An 18,236-nucleotide genomic window follows, 5' to 3' on the forward strand; every position below is an offset into this window, starting at 1 on the left:
CGAATTCTTATGTCAGGACATCACAAAAATGTCAAACCTAACAATATTTTTGGGTGGAAAGGTGATGTAAGATGCCTTCAAAGTGATTTCCCTTAATGTGACCCCCTCGGAAGGTTTATTTCACCCCATAAAGTACATGGACCAAACTTGGTCAAAACGAAGTCTTATGTCGGGACATCACAAAAAATATCAAATCTAACAATATTTTCGGGTGGAAAGGTGATGTAAGATGACTTCAAAGTGACTTCCAATAATGTGACCCCCTCGGAAGGTGTATTTCACTCCATAAAATACATGGACCAAACTTGGTCAAAACGAAGTCTTATGTCTGGACATCACAAAAATATCAAATCTAACAATAGTTTTGGGAGGAAAGATGATGTAAGACTCCCCCAAAGTGACCCCCCAGGGGATTAATTGCACCACATAAGGTAGGCTACATGGACTAAAGTAGGTTAAATCGAAGTCATATTTCACAGCATAACAAAAATATCAAATCTAACAATATTTTCGGGTGAAAAGGTGATGTAAGATGTCATCAAAGTAACCCTAAGAGGGTTTATTTCACCATAGAGTACATGGACCAAACGTGGTCAAAACGAAGTCTTATAGGACACCACAAAATATCAAATCTAACAATACTCTCAGTTGAGAAGATGATAAAAGACCTACCCAAAAGTGAATCTCCTCCTGTAATTTAATTTACTTCATCCCTTACTCGAACCAACCTTGGTGTAACAGAAGTGCTATGCCAGGACAGTAGCCTACCAATGGATTAAATCTAAAAATATTTTTATTTAGGTTTTGGTGAAATACATTCACAAGCTGTCCCATGATGCATGAAATGGAACTATAGCCTACTTTACAAAAAGTTTTTGTATAAATCATGTTCAGTCAATCGAAAAAAGGCAACAAGACATGACAATACATGGCTTTGTAACACCAAAAACAGAAAGTACATGAGAAGCATATAGGCAAAGAAGAAGCATAGAAGCATATCGGCAGCAATGGCCGAGTGGTTAGCGCGTTGGGCTCGCAGTCGAGAGCCTGCGTGTTCGACTCCAGCCACCCGCACTTGCTGTTGTTTCTCTGGGCAAGAAACTTTACGATAATTGCCTCTACCCAGTGATCGATTTCGAGTAATAAATTTAAGTCATAAATAGAGTAGACAACCGGAAACAGACATTGCCGTCAGCTGCAGCGTGGGTCAGGTGTACGTCGGAAGGCGTACACCGATGCATAGCGCTCAAGTCCGCTTTCCCGCAATGCAGGATAAAGATAAACAAACAAACAGGCTACAGTAGCCAGATAATTGATCGAAGATCTTGATACGACCACTAAATGTTGAATTAATCGAACAACTGACTATCCAAATCAAAACGTTTCGAAGTGAATCATTTGGAACGTTAATTCAGGCAGTAATGAACATTTTCCAGCTGCTACAATAAATAACCCAATGTAGTAAATTTTTGTTTAATGCTATTTGCTTCATGTCTCTAATCAGTTATTGTAACTGTTCATTCATAAACAGAGATTGTTTGTGTAAATGTAAACGGTCGTTTCTTTATTCTTTATTGTCACTGCTGTCGCTTTCACTTTCTTCGTCTTATTCTTCGTCTTATTTGGATAGTCAGTTGTTCAATTAAGTCAACATTTAGTGGTCGTATCAAGATCTTGGATCAATTTTCTGGCTACTGTAGCCACGGGCGCCGATCCCTATAGGACAGTGGGGACATGTTCCCACCATCTTTTTACATGTCCCCACCATCTTTTTACATGTCCCCATCATCTTTTTACATTATTTTTGTAACGTAAAAGGGAAAATATTACCCGAATGTCACAATTTTACCAGTCAAACGTTAAAAATATATTGAAAGGAGGGGACGACATTTTTGTTTTATGCGAGGAAGCCCCAACCGTAGTAGAAATGTTTTATTAGGCAGAGAAACCCTGGTGTAACTCGCAAATTGTATTTAATTTGATTACGCCAGGGCCACACAGTGCAGAATTTTAGAATTACTTTGAAAGAGTCGTACAAGCATGTAGTGCAGTAAGTGTAGCTTGTGTTACTTTTGTATAAGAAAAAAGCTATTTTTTCAGTTATTATTACATTGAGGTTAAGAGCTGCTGAAATGTCTTTACCGGTTTGGCAAAAAATTGTATATAGGAAAATCAGCAGTTGGAAGGCTGGCAGGCAGCTTTTTTTCAATTGAAAAAACTCTTACCCCACCCAATTTTTAAAAGACTTGTCACGTTCCAAATCGTCTTCAGTATGGACATGGCCATGGTCAACCTCCTAAACTTCAAGATCGATCGGTCAGAGTATTTTGCAGTCATTGACAGCTCGCAGCAATATCTTACTGACTATTTCAAGTCGACCGATCTTGAGCACTACAAAATTCTACAAGAATCACTCTTTAGTGGAAAGTTACAATCACATTTGGTAGACGATTATCTTCAGTTCTTTGACACAGAGTCCCTTGCACAAGATTTTCGAATGATATTCAAAAAGATACCATCCGCTGTTCAGCAAATGTTTCCGCAAGTGGAACTTTTGCTCATATCACCAGCCCGCTCGTGTTCAGCTGAACGCTCATTTTCAACTTTGCGACGTATCAAAACTTTGTTACGATCTACCATGACACAGAAACGGCCAAATCATGCAATGGTCTGCTATGTGCACAATAAAGTTTTGAATTCGATCAACCTTCATTACAAGCCAAGGATCAACCAAGGACTTCGTTATTAATTCGCCGGAGACTCGTTGCCGAGTTGCAGTGTTTGGACTTCTGCTGTCCAATGCTGACACTGACAATTAAAATACATCGCATTAGACTTGTAGCCTATCTACTGTAGGCCTATTTGTTTGTTTGTTGAACAGACCCCAATCTTTCAGCTCGCTTCGCTCGTCTGCCCTTTCTTTCCTAGTAAATGTCCCCACCAATCTCAGAGAGCGATCGGCGCCCATGACTGTAGCCTATATGCTTCTTATGTACTTTCTGTTTTTGGTGTTACAAAGCCATGTATTGTCATGTCATGTTGCCTTTTTTCGATTGACTGAATATGATTTATACAAAAACTTTTTGTAAAGTAGGCTATAGTTCCATTTCATGCATCATGGGACAGCTTGTGAATGTATTTCACCAAAACCTATATAAAAATATTTTTAGATTTAATCCCTTGGTACTGTCCTGGCATAGCACTTCCGTTACACCAAGGTTGGTTCGAGTAAGGAATGAAGTAAATTAAATTACAGGAGGAGATTCACTTTTGGGTAGGTCTTTTATCATCTTCCCAACTGAGAGTATTGTTAGATTTGATATTTTGTGGTGTCCTATAAGACTTCGTTTTGACCACGTTTGGTCCATGTACTCTATGATGAAATAAACCCTCTTAGGGTTACTTTGATGACATCTTACATCACCTTTCCACCCGAAAATATTGTTAGATTTGATATTTTTGTTATGCTGTGAAATATGACTTCGATTTAACCTACTTTAGTCCATGTAGCCTACCTTATGGGGTGCAATTAATCCCCTGGGGGGTCACTTTGGGGGAGTCTTACATCATCTTTCCTCCCAAAACTATTGTTAGATTTGATATTTTTGTGATGTCCAGACATAAGACTTCGTTTTGACCAAGTTTGGTCCATGTACTTTATGGAGTGAAATACACCTTCCGAGGGGGTCACATTATGGGAAGTCACTTTGAAGTCATCTTACATCACCTTTCCACCCGAAAATATTGTTAGATTTGATATTTTTGTGATGTCCCGACATAAGACTTCGTTTTGACCAAGTTTGGTCCATGTACTTTATGGGGTGAAATAAACCTTCCGAGGGGGTCACATTAAGGTAAGTCACTTTGAAGGCATCTTACATCACCTTTCCACCCGAAAATATTGTTAGATTTGATATTTTTGTGATGTCCCGACATAAGACTTCGTTTTGACCAACTTTGGTCCATGTACCTTATGGGATGAAATTAACCCCCCGGGGGTCACTTTCGGGGGGTCTTACATCACCTTTCCACTCGAAAATATTGTTAGATTTGATATTTTTGTGATGTCCTGACATGAAACTTCGTATTCACCAAGTTTGGTCCATGTACCTTATGGGGTGAAATTAACCCCCTTTTTGGGCTTTTTAGGGGGCTTTAGGGTCCAGATCCACCCGGTGCGGTCAATCTTCCATACTTTTTGTGAGTGACATGGTTGACCCTAGTAACTTCAAGGGGTCAAACCTTTTGTACCTTATGGGGTGAAATCTTCTGTCGTAGGCTCTCGGTCTATTAGCTGTAATCAAACCTTAACTTACATGTCTTGTCAATTGGTCACTTTAGTAATGTCAGTAATCACTGCAGTTTAAATTAAGACAAACATAAAGAAATTTACTGCGATTGCCTGATCATTTAGCAAGCTCAAAAGCAACACAATCCTCTTGTAGGGACCCGAATGAATTTCCATTGTTTTTAGCTCTCTACAAAACGTAATTCTCACATAACATTTACGTTTCTAAAAAACTCACTGAACCCAACAGTGAGAATAAATAGGCTAGTTGCGTTTCTTAAGAAAACTCACTTGTTGTGCACTGGGATAATTTTGATGGATCATTTTTTACTCAAATAACCTACCACCCGCAGCTTTCTCAAGTGAGTCTGTTAAAATGGCCATTTATTGCTTATTCAGTATATCCGCGATTCACCTCTGCAATGGAATCTCACTAGCAGGAGTTCAACCAACGGTTCAACCTAGTTCGTAAACATTGTTGGAATTTGCCAATTTTAAATTACGAAACTGTTTCTTTTTCCTTTTTCTGAAAGTGCTTTATATACCTCTGCACAAAACAATTTTGACATATAATATAAGATTTACTCATAAAATTCAATTTTTAACAGAGACTCATAATATTATTGAAAGTAGACTCAGACTCATAAGATAACTTTTCAAATTCAAAATCTAAATTCAATTCGAACTCACGAATAAAAGAACTTGAGACTCATTGTGTTACCTTATTGTACCATCGAAGCTTTGTTACGCCAGCAGCGTATCTGCTGTTATAGGCAAAGGCGCTTTTTGCTTTAACGTTAAAATGCAATATGCAGGAATGTATGAGAAACAAGCGTACAAGTTAATTATCAACATACTTTCTACAACGTTTAATAGTGTTGTAAATGAGAAAATATTTACCAATATAAGATAAAACATTATCGCTTCCATTTGAAAATTGGGCTTTGGATGGAAGGCAATATTGTTAAATTAAAAACGAAATTAAAATAAGCACTTGCCGTTAGTTGATTTCTTCAGTTGGTTAGCAGAGAGAATAAATAGGCTAGTTGCGTTTCTTAAGAAAACTCACTTGTTGTGCACTGGGATTAGTTGCGTTTCTTAAGAAAACTCACTTGTTGTGCACTGGGATAATTTTGATGGATCATTTTTTACTCAAATAACCTACCACCCGCAGCTTTCTCAAGTGAGTCTGTTAAAATGGCCATTTATTGCTTATTCAGTATATCCGCGATTCACCTCTGCAATGGAATCTCACTAGCAGGAGTTCAACCAACGGTTCAACCTAGTTCGTAAACATTGTTGGAATTTGCCAATTTTAAATTACGAAACTGTTTCTTTTTCCTTTTTCTGAAAGTGCTTTATATACCTCTGCACAAAACAATTTTGACATATAATATAAGATTTACTCATAAAATTCAATTTTTAACAGAGACTCATAATATTATTGAAAGTAGACTCAGACTCATAAGATAACTTTTCAAATTCAAAATCTAAATTCAATTCGAACTCACGAATAAAAGAACTTGAGACTCATTGTGTTACCTTATTGTACCATCGAAGCTTTGTTACGCCAGCAGCGTATCTGCTGTTATCAGGGGTAAATAAACTATATAAATCAACAATAAAACCTAGAACCCCTGCACTCTCTTAAAAGTTTCACAATTGAACTAACACTTTCAAGCATCAAACGATCTCAGACTTTGGAAAGTAACTGTCCACTGTCCTTTACACTTTACAGTGGCATGCATAAGCCACCAAGCCTAATAAAAAAGACAAATTTTTTTGTTTAAAATAACATCTGCTCAAAAATATATAAAAAATGACAAAATGAAACAAATAAAAAAGGAAAGGAAAACGTCTGCTTTAGGCTATATCAATGTAACTTAGGCTATTACTCTTGTATTGGAGCAGCGCTTTTGATTTTTAATATGGCGTTGAAGATCTTTACGCTAGGTCCTAATTTTAGTTTCAAAACTGATGTAATGTCAGCTTGTGTCAACATTAAAAATGCCTCTCCGTCGATTTCATGAGAGACAAAGGCATCTCCACAGTCCGTTTTGTTGGTCAACTGGTTGACAAAAGAAGAAACTTTTTCAGCAGACCAGCTTAACACTTCACTGGCGTTTTTACCTTGAACACCAGGAAGAGAAAGAACGCGTTTGTCCCAGCCTACAGAAGATTCCCTTTGGTGTTGTCGCTCAGATACAGATGTCAAAAACGCGGCTTCGTACAACGAGGAATGAGCCTCGAAGTCGGACAACCTCAATGTTCTTAGTTTTGAATGACGTCTCAGTCTCGGATGTCCATTGTCGTCAGAAGAGTCTCTTGGTTTGGTAAATTCTCGACTGGTTTGAGACTCATGCACGCTTAACTGACTATGCACGCGAGGCCTGCCTCTTCTTTTCTTGACAACAACAGTCGCGTTTTCTTTCGTGTTGTTGTTCCCGTCAATAATAACATCTTCGTGTGAAGACGCTTTGTCGTAAATCAATCGATCAGGCATCGGATCTCGATTAAGCTTCTCTTTGGAATATGGACAACCGAATTCACTGTGATGGCTCAGAAATTTATCGTGTTTTACGTGGCCAAGTCCAATACAGCCTTTCACAGGGCAAGCTGCTTGTTCATCGACATTAAACTGTTTATAATTGACAGGAACTTGAAGATCTTCTTCTGTCCGACTACACCATTCAATAGGATGCAGATCTCTGTTGTCAGTGTCAAACCAGTGATCGTAGATCTCACTCCAACCATCGAAATGTATTTTAACTTGAAACTCATCTACGGCCGCGATGGAACCAACTCTTACAAGTATTTGATTTCTGGGATCTACGACTTCCAGTTTCATTCCGACTTCAAACCCGTGAGATTCGTCATTGAAAAGTGACGCGTCCGCTGCTTTACAGTTGTTGGTCTCAAGATAAGCTTCCCAATCAAAGATTCCATTCTCTTCAAAACCAAGTGGCGGCGTTAATTCTTTGAGGTTGCGCGCACACCAACCGACAGGTCGGATGTGATTGGAAGAGTGCAGAGTCCAATAATCATAACACGAATTCCAACCATCAAAATGTATAAGAAGATAGTCTCCTATTACGTCAGTTACCGACGCAACACACGTCAGCTCAGGATGGTGACGGTCGACTGCCTCTAACCGATCTCCTTTCTCAAATCTAGTTTTGTTTTTAAACTCCAAGTGACTAAAAGCCTCATCTGGGGCCACATGCAACGAGTATTCCTTCACAAAATTTCTCCAGTTGAATCTTTCTGACTCATATCCACACGGAGGCGACAAAGAGCGGCCAGTTTTTTCACAAAAGCCACAAGGGAAAATTAAAGGCGAATCAGAATTTACCCAAAAGTCGTATACAGAAGGATATCCGTCAAAATGTAAACGAAGACGATGTCCGATTATGCTGGCCACGGAAACAAAGGCTATCATGGATTGGTGAGATGGGTCCACTGCTTCTAAGAATGATCCAACTTGAAATATGTTTTTCTTTGCCGGAAACGGGTCTTGGTTTCCAAGTCTTTCAAATATTGAATTGGGAGCCGCAATGGCGTTTTCGGCTGCTAAGTAGTTTTTCCAGGAAAACTCTTGTCTAGTACGATATGGGGTAGATGCCATCGAGCTCCGTCGCTTTGAAGACGAAGGATCATAATCTTCATCTACTTCGTTTAAAGAAGTATTTCGTCGAATTTTCATTTTCAAATTGTTACCTACATAATCAGTGTCCGCGGCCATGGATGTGTCACCGTCAGTAGAAATGACGGAGCTTGATTTGCGTTTACGCGCAGCCTTATGCGCCAATAAAGAGGACTTTGAAAACTTTTGACGATGCCTGGCGGCATTTTTAGCAACACATTGTTTCGAGCAAAATCTTCCCCAAAATGTGCTTCGGTGACCAGAAGTCTGGCAAAAGGCACATTCAACAGTTGCTTCTTCGTGTACTTTCTGCACTGTCGAATCCGCTTTCAAGTAAGCAGGATATTCACCTGAAAACATATTTACTCTAATAAGCTTATCCTTGCTAGCAAAGTTGCGACATTGGTTCAATATCAATTGAGTTTAAAAAAAACGACAATTCAAATGAAGCAAATAAAACCAAATAACGACGCAACATTTAACAAAACAATATAAAAAATAAACTAGACCTTCTTTCGCATCTTTATTTTTCATTTCATGTATGTGTAAATCAGTTGTTTAGATGCTTGACAGGGAATATGCTGTATAGCCGAAAACGTTTGAAATTTTTAGTTTATTTCTCTATTATGTTAATGCTATGTCGTTGCGTAGTTTTATCTGTTCATGGTTCAACAAAGTTATCTTTCTAACGAACTTGTATTACAAATTTAAAATAATAACTTTAACTCTTTTTTATAAGCAATAAACTTAAAAAATCAAACTGTGCAGTCAAAAGAGTTATTTTCATGAAATAAAAAAACGAAATTATGGTATTTACTGCTTGTGTAGCCAACTACCTGTGGACACAGTACAGTTTTATATAATAATAAGTTACAGTTATAAAACAATTAATTGCATCGTACTTTCAACATGAGCTCTATTTTCTTGCGAGGGATGAGCAATTTTTATACGCTGGCTGCCAACATTATCCTGAAAATAAAAGATCGAACATCAGCATGAATTGGTTCCTCAATTCCTGTTTAATTGCAAATCTAGCAAACGCTGTTCAATGCTGTAAAATTTTCTTCTATCAAAAGCAGCAAATGTTGCAATTAGCGACAGAAATTGTCGTTAAAACACAGAAGAAAGGAAGCACATAAACCATTCAAATTAGTGAACTTTTTTCTTGAATATACTGTAGAATCCCTTATGTTTCTTTTCCTTTTTAGTATATTCAAAGAAACGTTACAAAATTTCATTTTAGAGATGACTTTCCGATAACACAGCTCGCTAAGCTGCCAACTTCAAACGACTGTAACCTCTGGCAAGTTGCAACGATGTAAAAAAGACAACTTTCGCTAATTGGGAAGTGATGCAGTTGGCAAATCACACTTGTGATCAAAAGTAATGAATCCAATGATACAGTCGAAGCACCCACATGTTTGTTCTTTGTTCACAGATGTAGGGGAGATCGTGGCAATATGAATCTCGGGGCATTGTGAACCAGCCAGTTTTCTGGAAACTGATAGAAAGCTCTGAAACCTCAAAAGCATGCTTTGTTCACTTGGCTACCATGCTTTGTGTTGGGCTATTATGTTGTTTCAGCAGTTCTTCGTGATCAGACAAACCAGAAAAACATGATTTTGAAGATCATCAGTAAATTCTGTTTTCCTTTTTGGTAAGCTTAGCACAACTTGTAGAGAGAAGCTAATTGTCCAGATTTTTGGTCAAGGAAACGTTGTAGTTATGAAGTATTACTGCAGCTTGATTTTTTGGATAATGTTGACTCAATTTTTTTTAACACCTTTAGTGAAAAAACATCATTCGGGGCATTATGAACCAACTGGATCATAATGTCCCAGACAAGTTGTAGGTCGATGTGTTGTATGTTGTTTATTCATTTTAAGCTAAAATTAAAATGGTAAGAACATTCATCAAGCAAACTGAGCATGGTAGTTTTCTTTCTGCGTCTTTAACTACTGCTCTTGATGCTGGGAAAAAGAAGGAAAAGTTATAGTAGCTCTAAGAGAAGACAGTTTAAACCATAGTACACTTTTGCCCTACATGAAAAATGTGGTAAGGTTTAATGGCAAAAAAAAAACAGATCAGTTTGCTATTTTGGACAACTGCTGCAACTTGATTCCACTGAGATAAAGATAGATTTTTTATAAAAAGATAGGAAACGTACACTTCATGAAGCCACTACTTGGAGATGTAAAGTATATGCGGAGAGAAACCAAATCGAGCAGGCTTTTTATGAACCCATCTTTATAGGGGAAACAGTGATATCCTTAAGCTCAATTAGATTTGATTGCACTCCTAACACTCAGTATGAAGTCATCTGAGTGAACAATCTGAATACCTAATTGTGTCCACCAGTGAGATGCTATTCTTAAACTACATTTTGCTGACTCGTTTCATCTGTCATTTGCTTTGAAGGCTTAAACCTGAACCATCAGGGTTAACTAGTTGTATTATTATCTAATTTTTATTTCTTTAAAACTTTCATTTATTAAACAACAGTTTTTTTACATGGTTTGTCAAATATTAAGTTTTGCATAAGCTTTGAATAGCATTTTGGACAGTTATCTTTTTGGACAGTTTTTGCACGTAAACAAATTTAATATTGGTTCATACTAACCAAGCATGGTTCATGATACCCTGATGAATATTTTTACGAAAAAAATGCAATAACAAAATGTTTGATGTCTATTGATTTATTATGCTTGTGATTTGTGTAAGGTACCATGTGATTCTATGTACTACAACTTAAAAATTGCAGAGTCCTGCATCAACTTAAGAGGTAGAGTTTAAATTCTTCTGGTTCATATTGCCTTGATCTCCCCTACAGCAAAGAAAGTGGCAAAAAACTCGCTTCGATATAAGCAATAATAAATAGGCAAACGTTTTCACTAATTCAGAAATCAAAAAGTATATGTATCTGTGGTCTAAACTTCGCTAAATTTACTTTAAAATGTTTGAATTTTAAACAAATTTAATAAAAAACAAAAAAAACACAGTTTCACCGTACATACTTCCACGTGCCGTGCAGGTGGAAAACTTTCCTTTTTCACAACGCCATCTCCTCCTGACGTCACCTCTGCATGTTGTATCTCGTTATAAGTGGGGGGAGGATTACTAATATTACCAGTGGGGGGAGGATCATGACTGGCGGCATCGTAATTCGTCACACATTTAGCTTTATCATCGAAAGCGTCCGTTTGAAGGTTAGAGCTGAGATCTTCTGCATCGACGTCATTGCCTTCGTCGACAATCATTATCACGTCGCCAAATTCATTGACTCTGAACTAAATAGGAAAATAGTTGTCAGAGTTAATACGAAAAAGTTTCGACATACAACAAACTCAGATGAAGGCGTGGTGTGGAGTATCACTTCCATAACACCAACCTCGTTGAAAGAGTAAATAAAACTTTATCTACCTTCATATCCGTGCCTGGTAAAACACCGATTCCATCCTTCCAGATCAGTCCTGGATAGCCGTCAACGGGATTTGTCGATGAAGTGATCACGTGATTCGATTTGTCTTCTTCCTTTGCCGTGGCTCGTTCACATTGACTTTCTTGTAGGTGGTTGGCTTGATCGAAGTTCTGTACAATTATGAATAAATAATTATTTCAGCGTAATTATTACATTTGTTCGTTATTAGTTTTACCATAGCTACCTGGTTTTACGATATTTTTTTACTGTTCTTTTGCCCGTATTTCCATTATTTTAACTCAACCAGCAACATTTTCACCGGTACAGATTTGAAAAAAATGTAGAAGGACCAAAGTGTAGCTGGGAAAGATGAACATGAAGTCTAAACAATAGCAGTATTTTAATGTAAGATTATAGAACCAACGTTTATAAAGTTTACACCATCTATCGAAATTGGTCGTTCACATTGATCCAACGTATGCAGAATTCAATATAAAAAAAACACGAGCTGGGATTGTAAACGTGGCATTGCAGGTCAAACCTACAAGCTGCTTTTGAAAACAATAGAAAATAAAAACTTCCACAAAGACATTATTATTTTCCGAGCAATCGCATACGATTTTCATGACTCGATCACGATAAAATGTTTACTTTAAAATAAGATATTTTAAAAGAACTTTTGTATTAATCAGTTGACAAGATGTATTGCAGCAGTAGCCTATTGGTGGATGAAACTATCAAAATATTTTACACATCGTAATTAAACAAATCTGATGTCATTGGTTTTTACAGTTACGTCACACATTTTCAAGAAATCGAAGGTAATGCAGTTTACAATCAAAATCACCACCCCATCTTTGAAATGGGGACCTGAACAAGTCGTCTTACACTCAACATATACACTAAATATGAAACAACATGACGCGTATGTAGAATACACGTTGAAGCAACGCAAACATAGCAACTTTTACAAGGTGGGTTCAATACCTTACGTAAATAATATCGATACCTATCACAACATGAAGAAATGAGCGTGCAAGATCAATTGCACGCGTAGTAAAGAATTTTTCTTTTTAATGGCTTGATATTTTTCATACAGATTGTTTAGTTGCAAGATAAGTTTGACTGAGCTAAACACGACCAATATTGTTACGTTGTTTTTTGTTAACAACGACCCCCGTGAAAATGAGGGGGCGCCTTAGGCAATAGACAACATCCAGACAACTATGCTTTCAAAAAGAATGCTCTCAGCTTCAGAACACGGTTGTTAATCTGCATTCCACCGAAATACTCGGCACAATCTAGATGGTCGTTACCGAAGGTAGGAACTGCACACTTCGTACGAGTCGTACACTGAGTTATTTGCAACTTACTTAACGGAATGCTGTCTAGGCGTCGATGTCATACCTTTTTTGCATTGTTTCAAACCAAGTTTTTTTTATGGAATTGCGTTCAAAGATCAAGCAAAGTTGAAACTGGCCGAGTTAGTTGCTACGTAAGATTTCACAAGCTACCGCAAAATATTTTGGAAAAAGCAAATTTAAATATACTAAAACATGCATCAGAAAAAACGACTTTAAACTCGCCAATGCTGAACGCAAGAAACCCAAATTAAAGAAACGGTTGGCATCTAAACATGGTTGTTTTAAACTTAGCACTTGCTACCAAATTTTACTGTAGGCTATTGGTTGAAAATTTTAAATAATATTTCTAATTACTTTACAGATCTTGATAGCGTGGAAGAATCAAACTAGGATAATCAAGATGCATTTGTATCGGTTACAAAAATGGAACACTGCATTTCCAAATGTGGGCGGAGAAATGTTATCATGTAAATGTCAACGTTGGCTGCTGTCTCCAGACATTACAAAACTTTCAGCCTACTCATTTTCAAGACAACGTAATATTCAGAAAGTACGCTTCTTTTAACATTTGGCTAACTGCGTTCACACTTCAAATTTAGAAAATAATCACAAGGGCAGTTAAAGAGAGCAGTTTGTCGCTACTAATGTAAGAAGTCTTCTCATGAAACTCGGGTTCATGTGATCTGTTCACATTGTTAATTTGCCTACGATTTGAAATTTGGTGATTTTCACATTTTTAGTTAATGTGATTGTAAATCACTTTTACTAAAGTTGTACTGAATTAACAAAGTTCAACTGCATTAGGTTTAAAAACATTTAAAACCATAATAACAAACATTATAATTGAAACTGATTTCTTTTTAACAAGTACTTTCACAATTTAACTTTGATAATGAAGTTTAAAAATATTTTTTACGAATATTTTAGAAATGTCATTTTTGTTCGTGATGATCAAATGCAATTACTAATCGTTATGAATATGGTTAAGTGTTACTCATTACATTTGTAAATTATAATTTTAAAAGAAACTGAAAATTTTAAAGTCGTTTTTTCTTATTTTGAAATAACACATTCATCACTTAGCAGCAACGCACAGCATAGCGGCTGATATCAACATCGAAAGCTTTTGTTACGTGTGGAATTTTGGAAAATACGCTTCTTAAATGTTTTCAAACAACCGAGTAGTTAAAAATTTAAGTTTGGTAATTTGAAACGGGCTTGAGGCGACCACAGAGCTACACGCCAAGCCACAGGAAATTGCTATCTCTTTGAGTCTCGTAAAAGTTTCGACGAGAAGAGCAAGAATTACTGTTTCTTTGTAAACCCATCGGGAGGGCTGAGAAAAGCGTTTGTTATTTTTAAATATATGTCATATCCCAGAAGACAAAAGTTGTCAGTTTTGATTTCACGTGTTCTCTTAGATACAAAAAAATTGTTTTTTAATAAACTTTCATTTCGTGAGTTTAGTTTTCAAGTTTTATCTCAAAACCAACCCTTTCGACAAATGATCCAGTTACTTTTTTGATAAAATAAAATTCAAACAAATGGCTTTAAATTGAAAGTTCAATAAAATTCATTATTTTACTTCCTTTGCTTAATGAAAATTTCAACAGAACTCATCGCACACTTAAAATATCACCCAACACCCAATAGGCTACTACTGTAGCTGAGTTAGATTAAGTTGCAAAAAAGATAAGTTCTTGTTTGGGCGACTTCACAGAATGTGAGCATGGTGAAAAACGTAGAACTGAAAGAAGTTTGTGAAAAAAGACTAAGTCTAAATCTGTCAGTTGCAAATAAAAATAATAACACAAATTCTTTTAGCTTCATTATGGTGAAATTGATTGGAAGGACATAACTTCTGATACAGTAACTGATTATTATATAATGCATGGCTATAGGCTAGATACAATAGCCTACCGCCTTACAACTATTGTACAGACGTATAATAACGATAACTAAAACATGTTATTTTTTGAACGTTTTTTCCGCTTGCTTTTAATATTTCAGCAGGACTTTGTATTCAAACCAAGCCTGCCCTGTATAATATCTACCAGATATTAAAATGTTTAGATTTAACTTACTCTGCTTATATGCGATATGACGTCACTTCCGCGACCACTGTCCACTGTGGCAATTTCTGCATCTGACATAGCTGCAATTTTGCAATAGCTCTGTATAAAATGTTGCGCAAACAGATTAGACCTAACATAAAGAAAGCAGAACGTTTGCGTTATTTTGAACGATAAACGAATTGATAAAAATGAAATTGAACGAATGATAAAACGATAAAACTGATACAATTTGCGTAAACTAAAAATGAGCTAAAACTCTTAAAATAACACAAAAAAATATTCAACAAAATGTATTTTCTTAAAAACATTTTTTTTGTTTTTTTCCTTGCATACTTGTAAAAACTAATATCTTTTTACGAAAATTATTTTGTGAAACACTGATATACCGATATCTTTATTTTTAACTAACACTTTGAAGTTTGAATAACAAACTGGCCGCATAGCTAGTTAAAATATAAGGTTAGTTTAGATTAAGCAACAACACAATGCAATGAGCGCACTACAGGATGCAGAGGAAGACAGTTTCCATCAAAGCAACACCATATGGAAATTGCTGAGTGGCGGTAACCATTGCTTGCTGAAGCATACAGTTAGTGGCATCTAGAAAATGCATTTTCTCTGTCTAAATCATAATTAGCTGGCAATGTAAACACAACGTAATTGAAGCCAGTTTAAAAAAAATTACACAAGGTGACAATTTTAGCTGGTAGTTCAAGCACTACTGTAATAAAACAAAACAGCAAAAAAAACCTAACCTTATTATAATATTCACAAAACCTGGTTACAATATCAGTTTATGTAATGTGAAACGAGTTTCGAGTCATCAAATATAAGCTACTGTAGGCTACTGCATTACAGTAGCTACTTTGTCATTGTAAAAAATTCAGTTTTTTCTTGTCAAAATTGAAACGTTTGCACCTTTACCCGATTAAAAGTTTTTATTGTTAATATAAGCTATTTCTCTCTGTTTTTACTAAGCTATTCTGTTGCATTGTAATTGTCTAAAAGTTAGTTTGTGTAAACTTGCCCTTAGCTAAAATGCAAAACACTCACAATAAACATGGCATGCATGCAAATAGGGCCTACGCAAAACAGATCTTTTAATATAAAGTTTTACGAGTCTTAGCTCTATGCAAAGATCCTGTATCTGTGCTGCAAAGTAGACTACGATTGATTATATAGCTAGTCATCGGTAATACAGGAACTGCTACAATACGCCAACACATGGATCCTCTGAAAAGTCTACAATGAAAAGCGTACAGAAAGACTAGGCCCGTTTTCTTTTAATAGGTAACAAAAAAGATCATAGAAAATAAGTTAAAAATGAGGTAAATAATAGTTTGAAAAAGACGTTGTTTAAATGCAATATTTTTAGTCAAAATAAATTTTTAAAACCTCTTCATTACTTATAAAGTACATGATTAGCAATGAGACCTTAAAACTGTAAAGCACATATCCTTAGTCAGTGAGCCCTAATTTACATAATGGCTGCCTGATAAATCACTCGAGAATGCTGTCTTAAAAACTAAGCAAGCTTTGGTTTTAGGCTTATTATTGTTTTTTAACATTAAAAAAATAACACTAACCAAATATTGTTAGTGTTATTTTTAATACACAAATATTGTTAATACACAAACATTACCTTTATCAATATTGTGAATTCCACTGATGTAAAAGCTTTGGCTTGCCTTGTAAAACAGAACTTCCAAAAAAGCACTCAACGCTTATGAAATTCTACCTCTTTACACAATGTTATAATCCATTGTGCAGTCACACAGCAACGGTCAATAGTAAAAAGAACCTTCCCTCCTAAACGTCACAGCGCCAAACTCGCAAGAGAATAAAAGAGAATAAAATTAGGAGAATTAACCAGAGAAAAAAGAGGTGTGCGTTTACATCCGTAAATTCAAGCCACTGACTGCCTGAAAGCAAAGGACTGAGCATTGAGCAAGAGTTTTTAATTATCACAAATTTCTTTTACACAATTCAAACTGTGATCTTCTTTCTGAGAAATGTGTTCCTGATAAGACGTTTACATGAAATTCCCAGCAGAGCACTCTAAAATTATATAAACAGAAAAAGCACGGATTACTTTATGAATACTACTTTTTTGCAATAACTAATATGAAATTAATGTAACTGTTAAAAACAAAAAGTGCTATAAATAATGCATAATCTTAAAAGTAAAATCACTTTAAAAATTTAAAACTATAAATTTTTCTTTGAATCAAATTCCAAAATTGATAAATTAACTTTAAAAACACGTTGCCATAGCTTCATGAAGCTAACCATGCTATCAGCAACAACTTGCTCTTTTTCAGCTTTTAATTTTAACAAAAGACTGTGAAGTAAATTGTCACAAATAAATAGCAAAACAAGATTCAAATTTATAAACTACAAAGTCAGTGTGTTATCAAGTTCAGTTCAGCAGAAATTTATAAAGTTTTCTATTGCAGTGCTCATTCAACCCAATGTTTTTGTTACTTGATGTGGGCATACCACACTGACATTACATAAAGCTTCACAAAATTACCTTGTGCGTATTCAGCTCGTTACGCATGAAGGAACATTAGAAATGTGAAGTTAATCACTGAACCATGGGTAGACACGTCAGTTCCAGGTTTATGAAGAAAAATTGAAAATTGAACAAGTTATATCTGAGATTTAGTACCAAGTCAACAGTCGTCACTATTTTCATTGTATTTTAAGAGTTTTTTAATTAACAAACTTGATGTTGTGTTTGCTGACAATTAAGTTGATAATACACGTCAAATGTGAGTTAATCTTTGTTTTTATGCATGGGACGCCAAAGTTTTGTTCCAATGGTTTTGTCCAATAAAACCTACCCTTGTGGAAAAACTCATGAATAATGATATCAGTTTTTATGTCTACAAGTTTATGTTTCTGTTCAATTTTGCATTGTCTTGGTATAGAATTCTAGACTTTTCACAAAAAGCTTGTTTTTGTTGTTGTTGTTTTTTTTACAAATCATTGAGCTTGCAGCCTGATAAAAGTAATTTTTATATGACTCATCTCAGATATTACGCGTACTGCAATTTAGTGAAAGATTTAGGTTACAGTTTTAAGAAAACTTTGTCTTTTCAACTTTCCGTTGTCTTGATATAGAATTCTAAAACTAGACCTTTCACAAACAATGCTCTAAAAAAACATTCCAGCCAAATAGCAAAGGACAGCACGCAGTCTGAGGAGTTATTTAAAGCGACGTTATTTAAAAGCAAAGTAGTTTCACACTAAATTTAAAGTACAGCTTGAATTTTATCTGCCAGCGAAACTTGTTTTTAAATGTTGTTCTTCTTATCTGTGAAACGATGTAAAAACGGTGACCTTCTCTGGCTAGGGAATGGTGGGAGAAATCAAGTCTAATACAGACATAGATTGGGCATTAGATTAAAGCAAAGCATCAACCACCTACCAAACTTGTTTTTTC

General features: G+C 35.8%; 1 protein-coding gene across 1 annotated transcript; it reads right to left on the minus strand.

The window, feature by feature from the left end:
* Positions 1 to 4,848: 4,848 nt before the first annotated feature.
* Positions 4,849 to 16,526, minus strand: LOC145785464 (lethal(3)malignant brain tumor-like protein 4). Its single transcript, XM_082597114.1, has 6 exons — positions 16,431 to 16,526; positions 14,798 to 14,887; positions 11,352 to 11,519; positions 10,946 to 11,218; positions 8,834 to 8,900; positions 4,849 to 8,281 (listed from the first exon to the last, which is right to left on the minus strand). Exons 2-6 carry the CDS (start codon positions 14,864 to 14,866, stop codon positions 6,180 to 6,182), a joined length of 2,679 nt encoding a protein of 892 aa, XP_082453240.1. The 5' UTR covers positions 14,867 to 14,887; positions 16,431 to 16,526; the 3' UTR covers positions 4,849 to 6,179.
* Positions 16,527 to 18,236: the final 1,710 nt, after the last annotated feature.

Source organism: Aplidium turbinatum, chromosome 16, assembly GCF_918807975.1.
Source record: "Aplidium turbinatum chromosome 16, kaAplTurb1.1, whole genome shotgun sequence".
Lineage (NCBI taxonomy): Eukaryota > Metazoa > Chordata > Ascidiacea > Aplousobranchia > Polyclinidae > Aplidium > Aplidium turbinatum.

Coding starts and splice junctions, on each gene's coding strand:
- LOC145785464 (XM_082597114.1), bottom strand. CDS start 14,866: ATGTCAGATGCAGAAATTGCCACAGTGGACAGTGGTCGCGGAAGTGAC. Junction 11,219..11,351: donor TACCAGGCACGGATATGAAG/GTAGATAAAGTT, acceptor TTTCCTATTTAG/TTCAGAGTCAATGAATTTGG. Junction 8,901..10,945: donor CACCTGCACGGCACGTGGAA/GTATGTACGGTG, acceptor TTTTATTTTCAG/GATAATGTTGGCAGCCAGCG.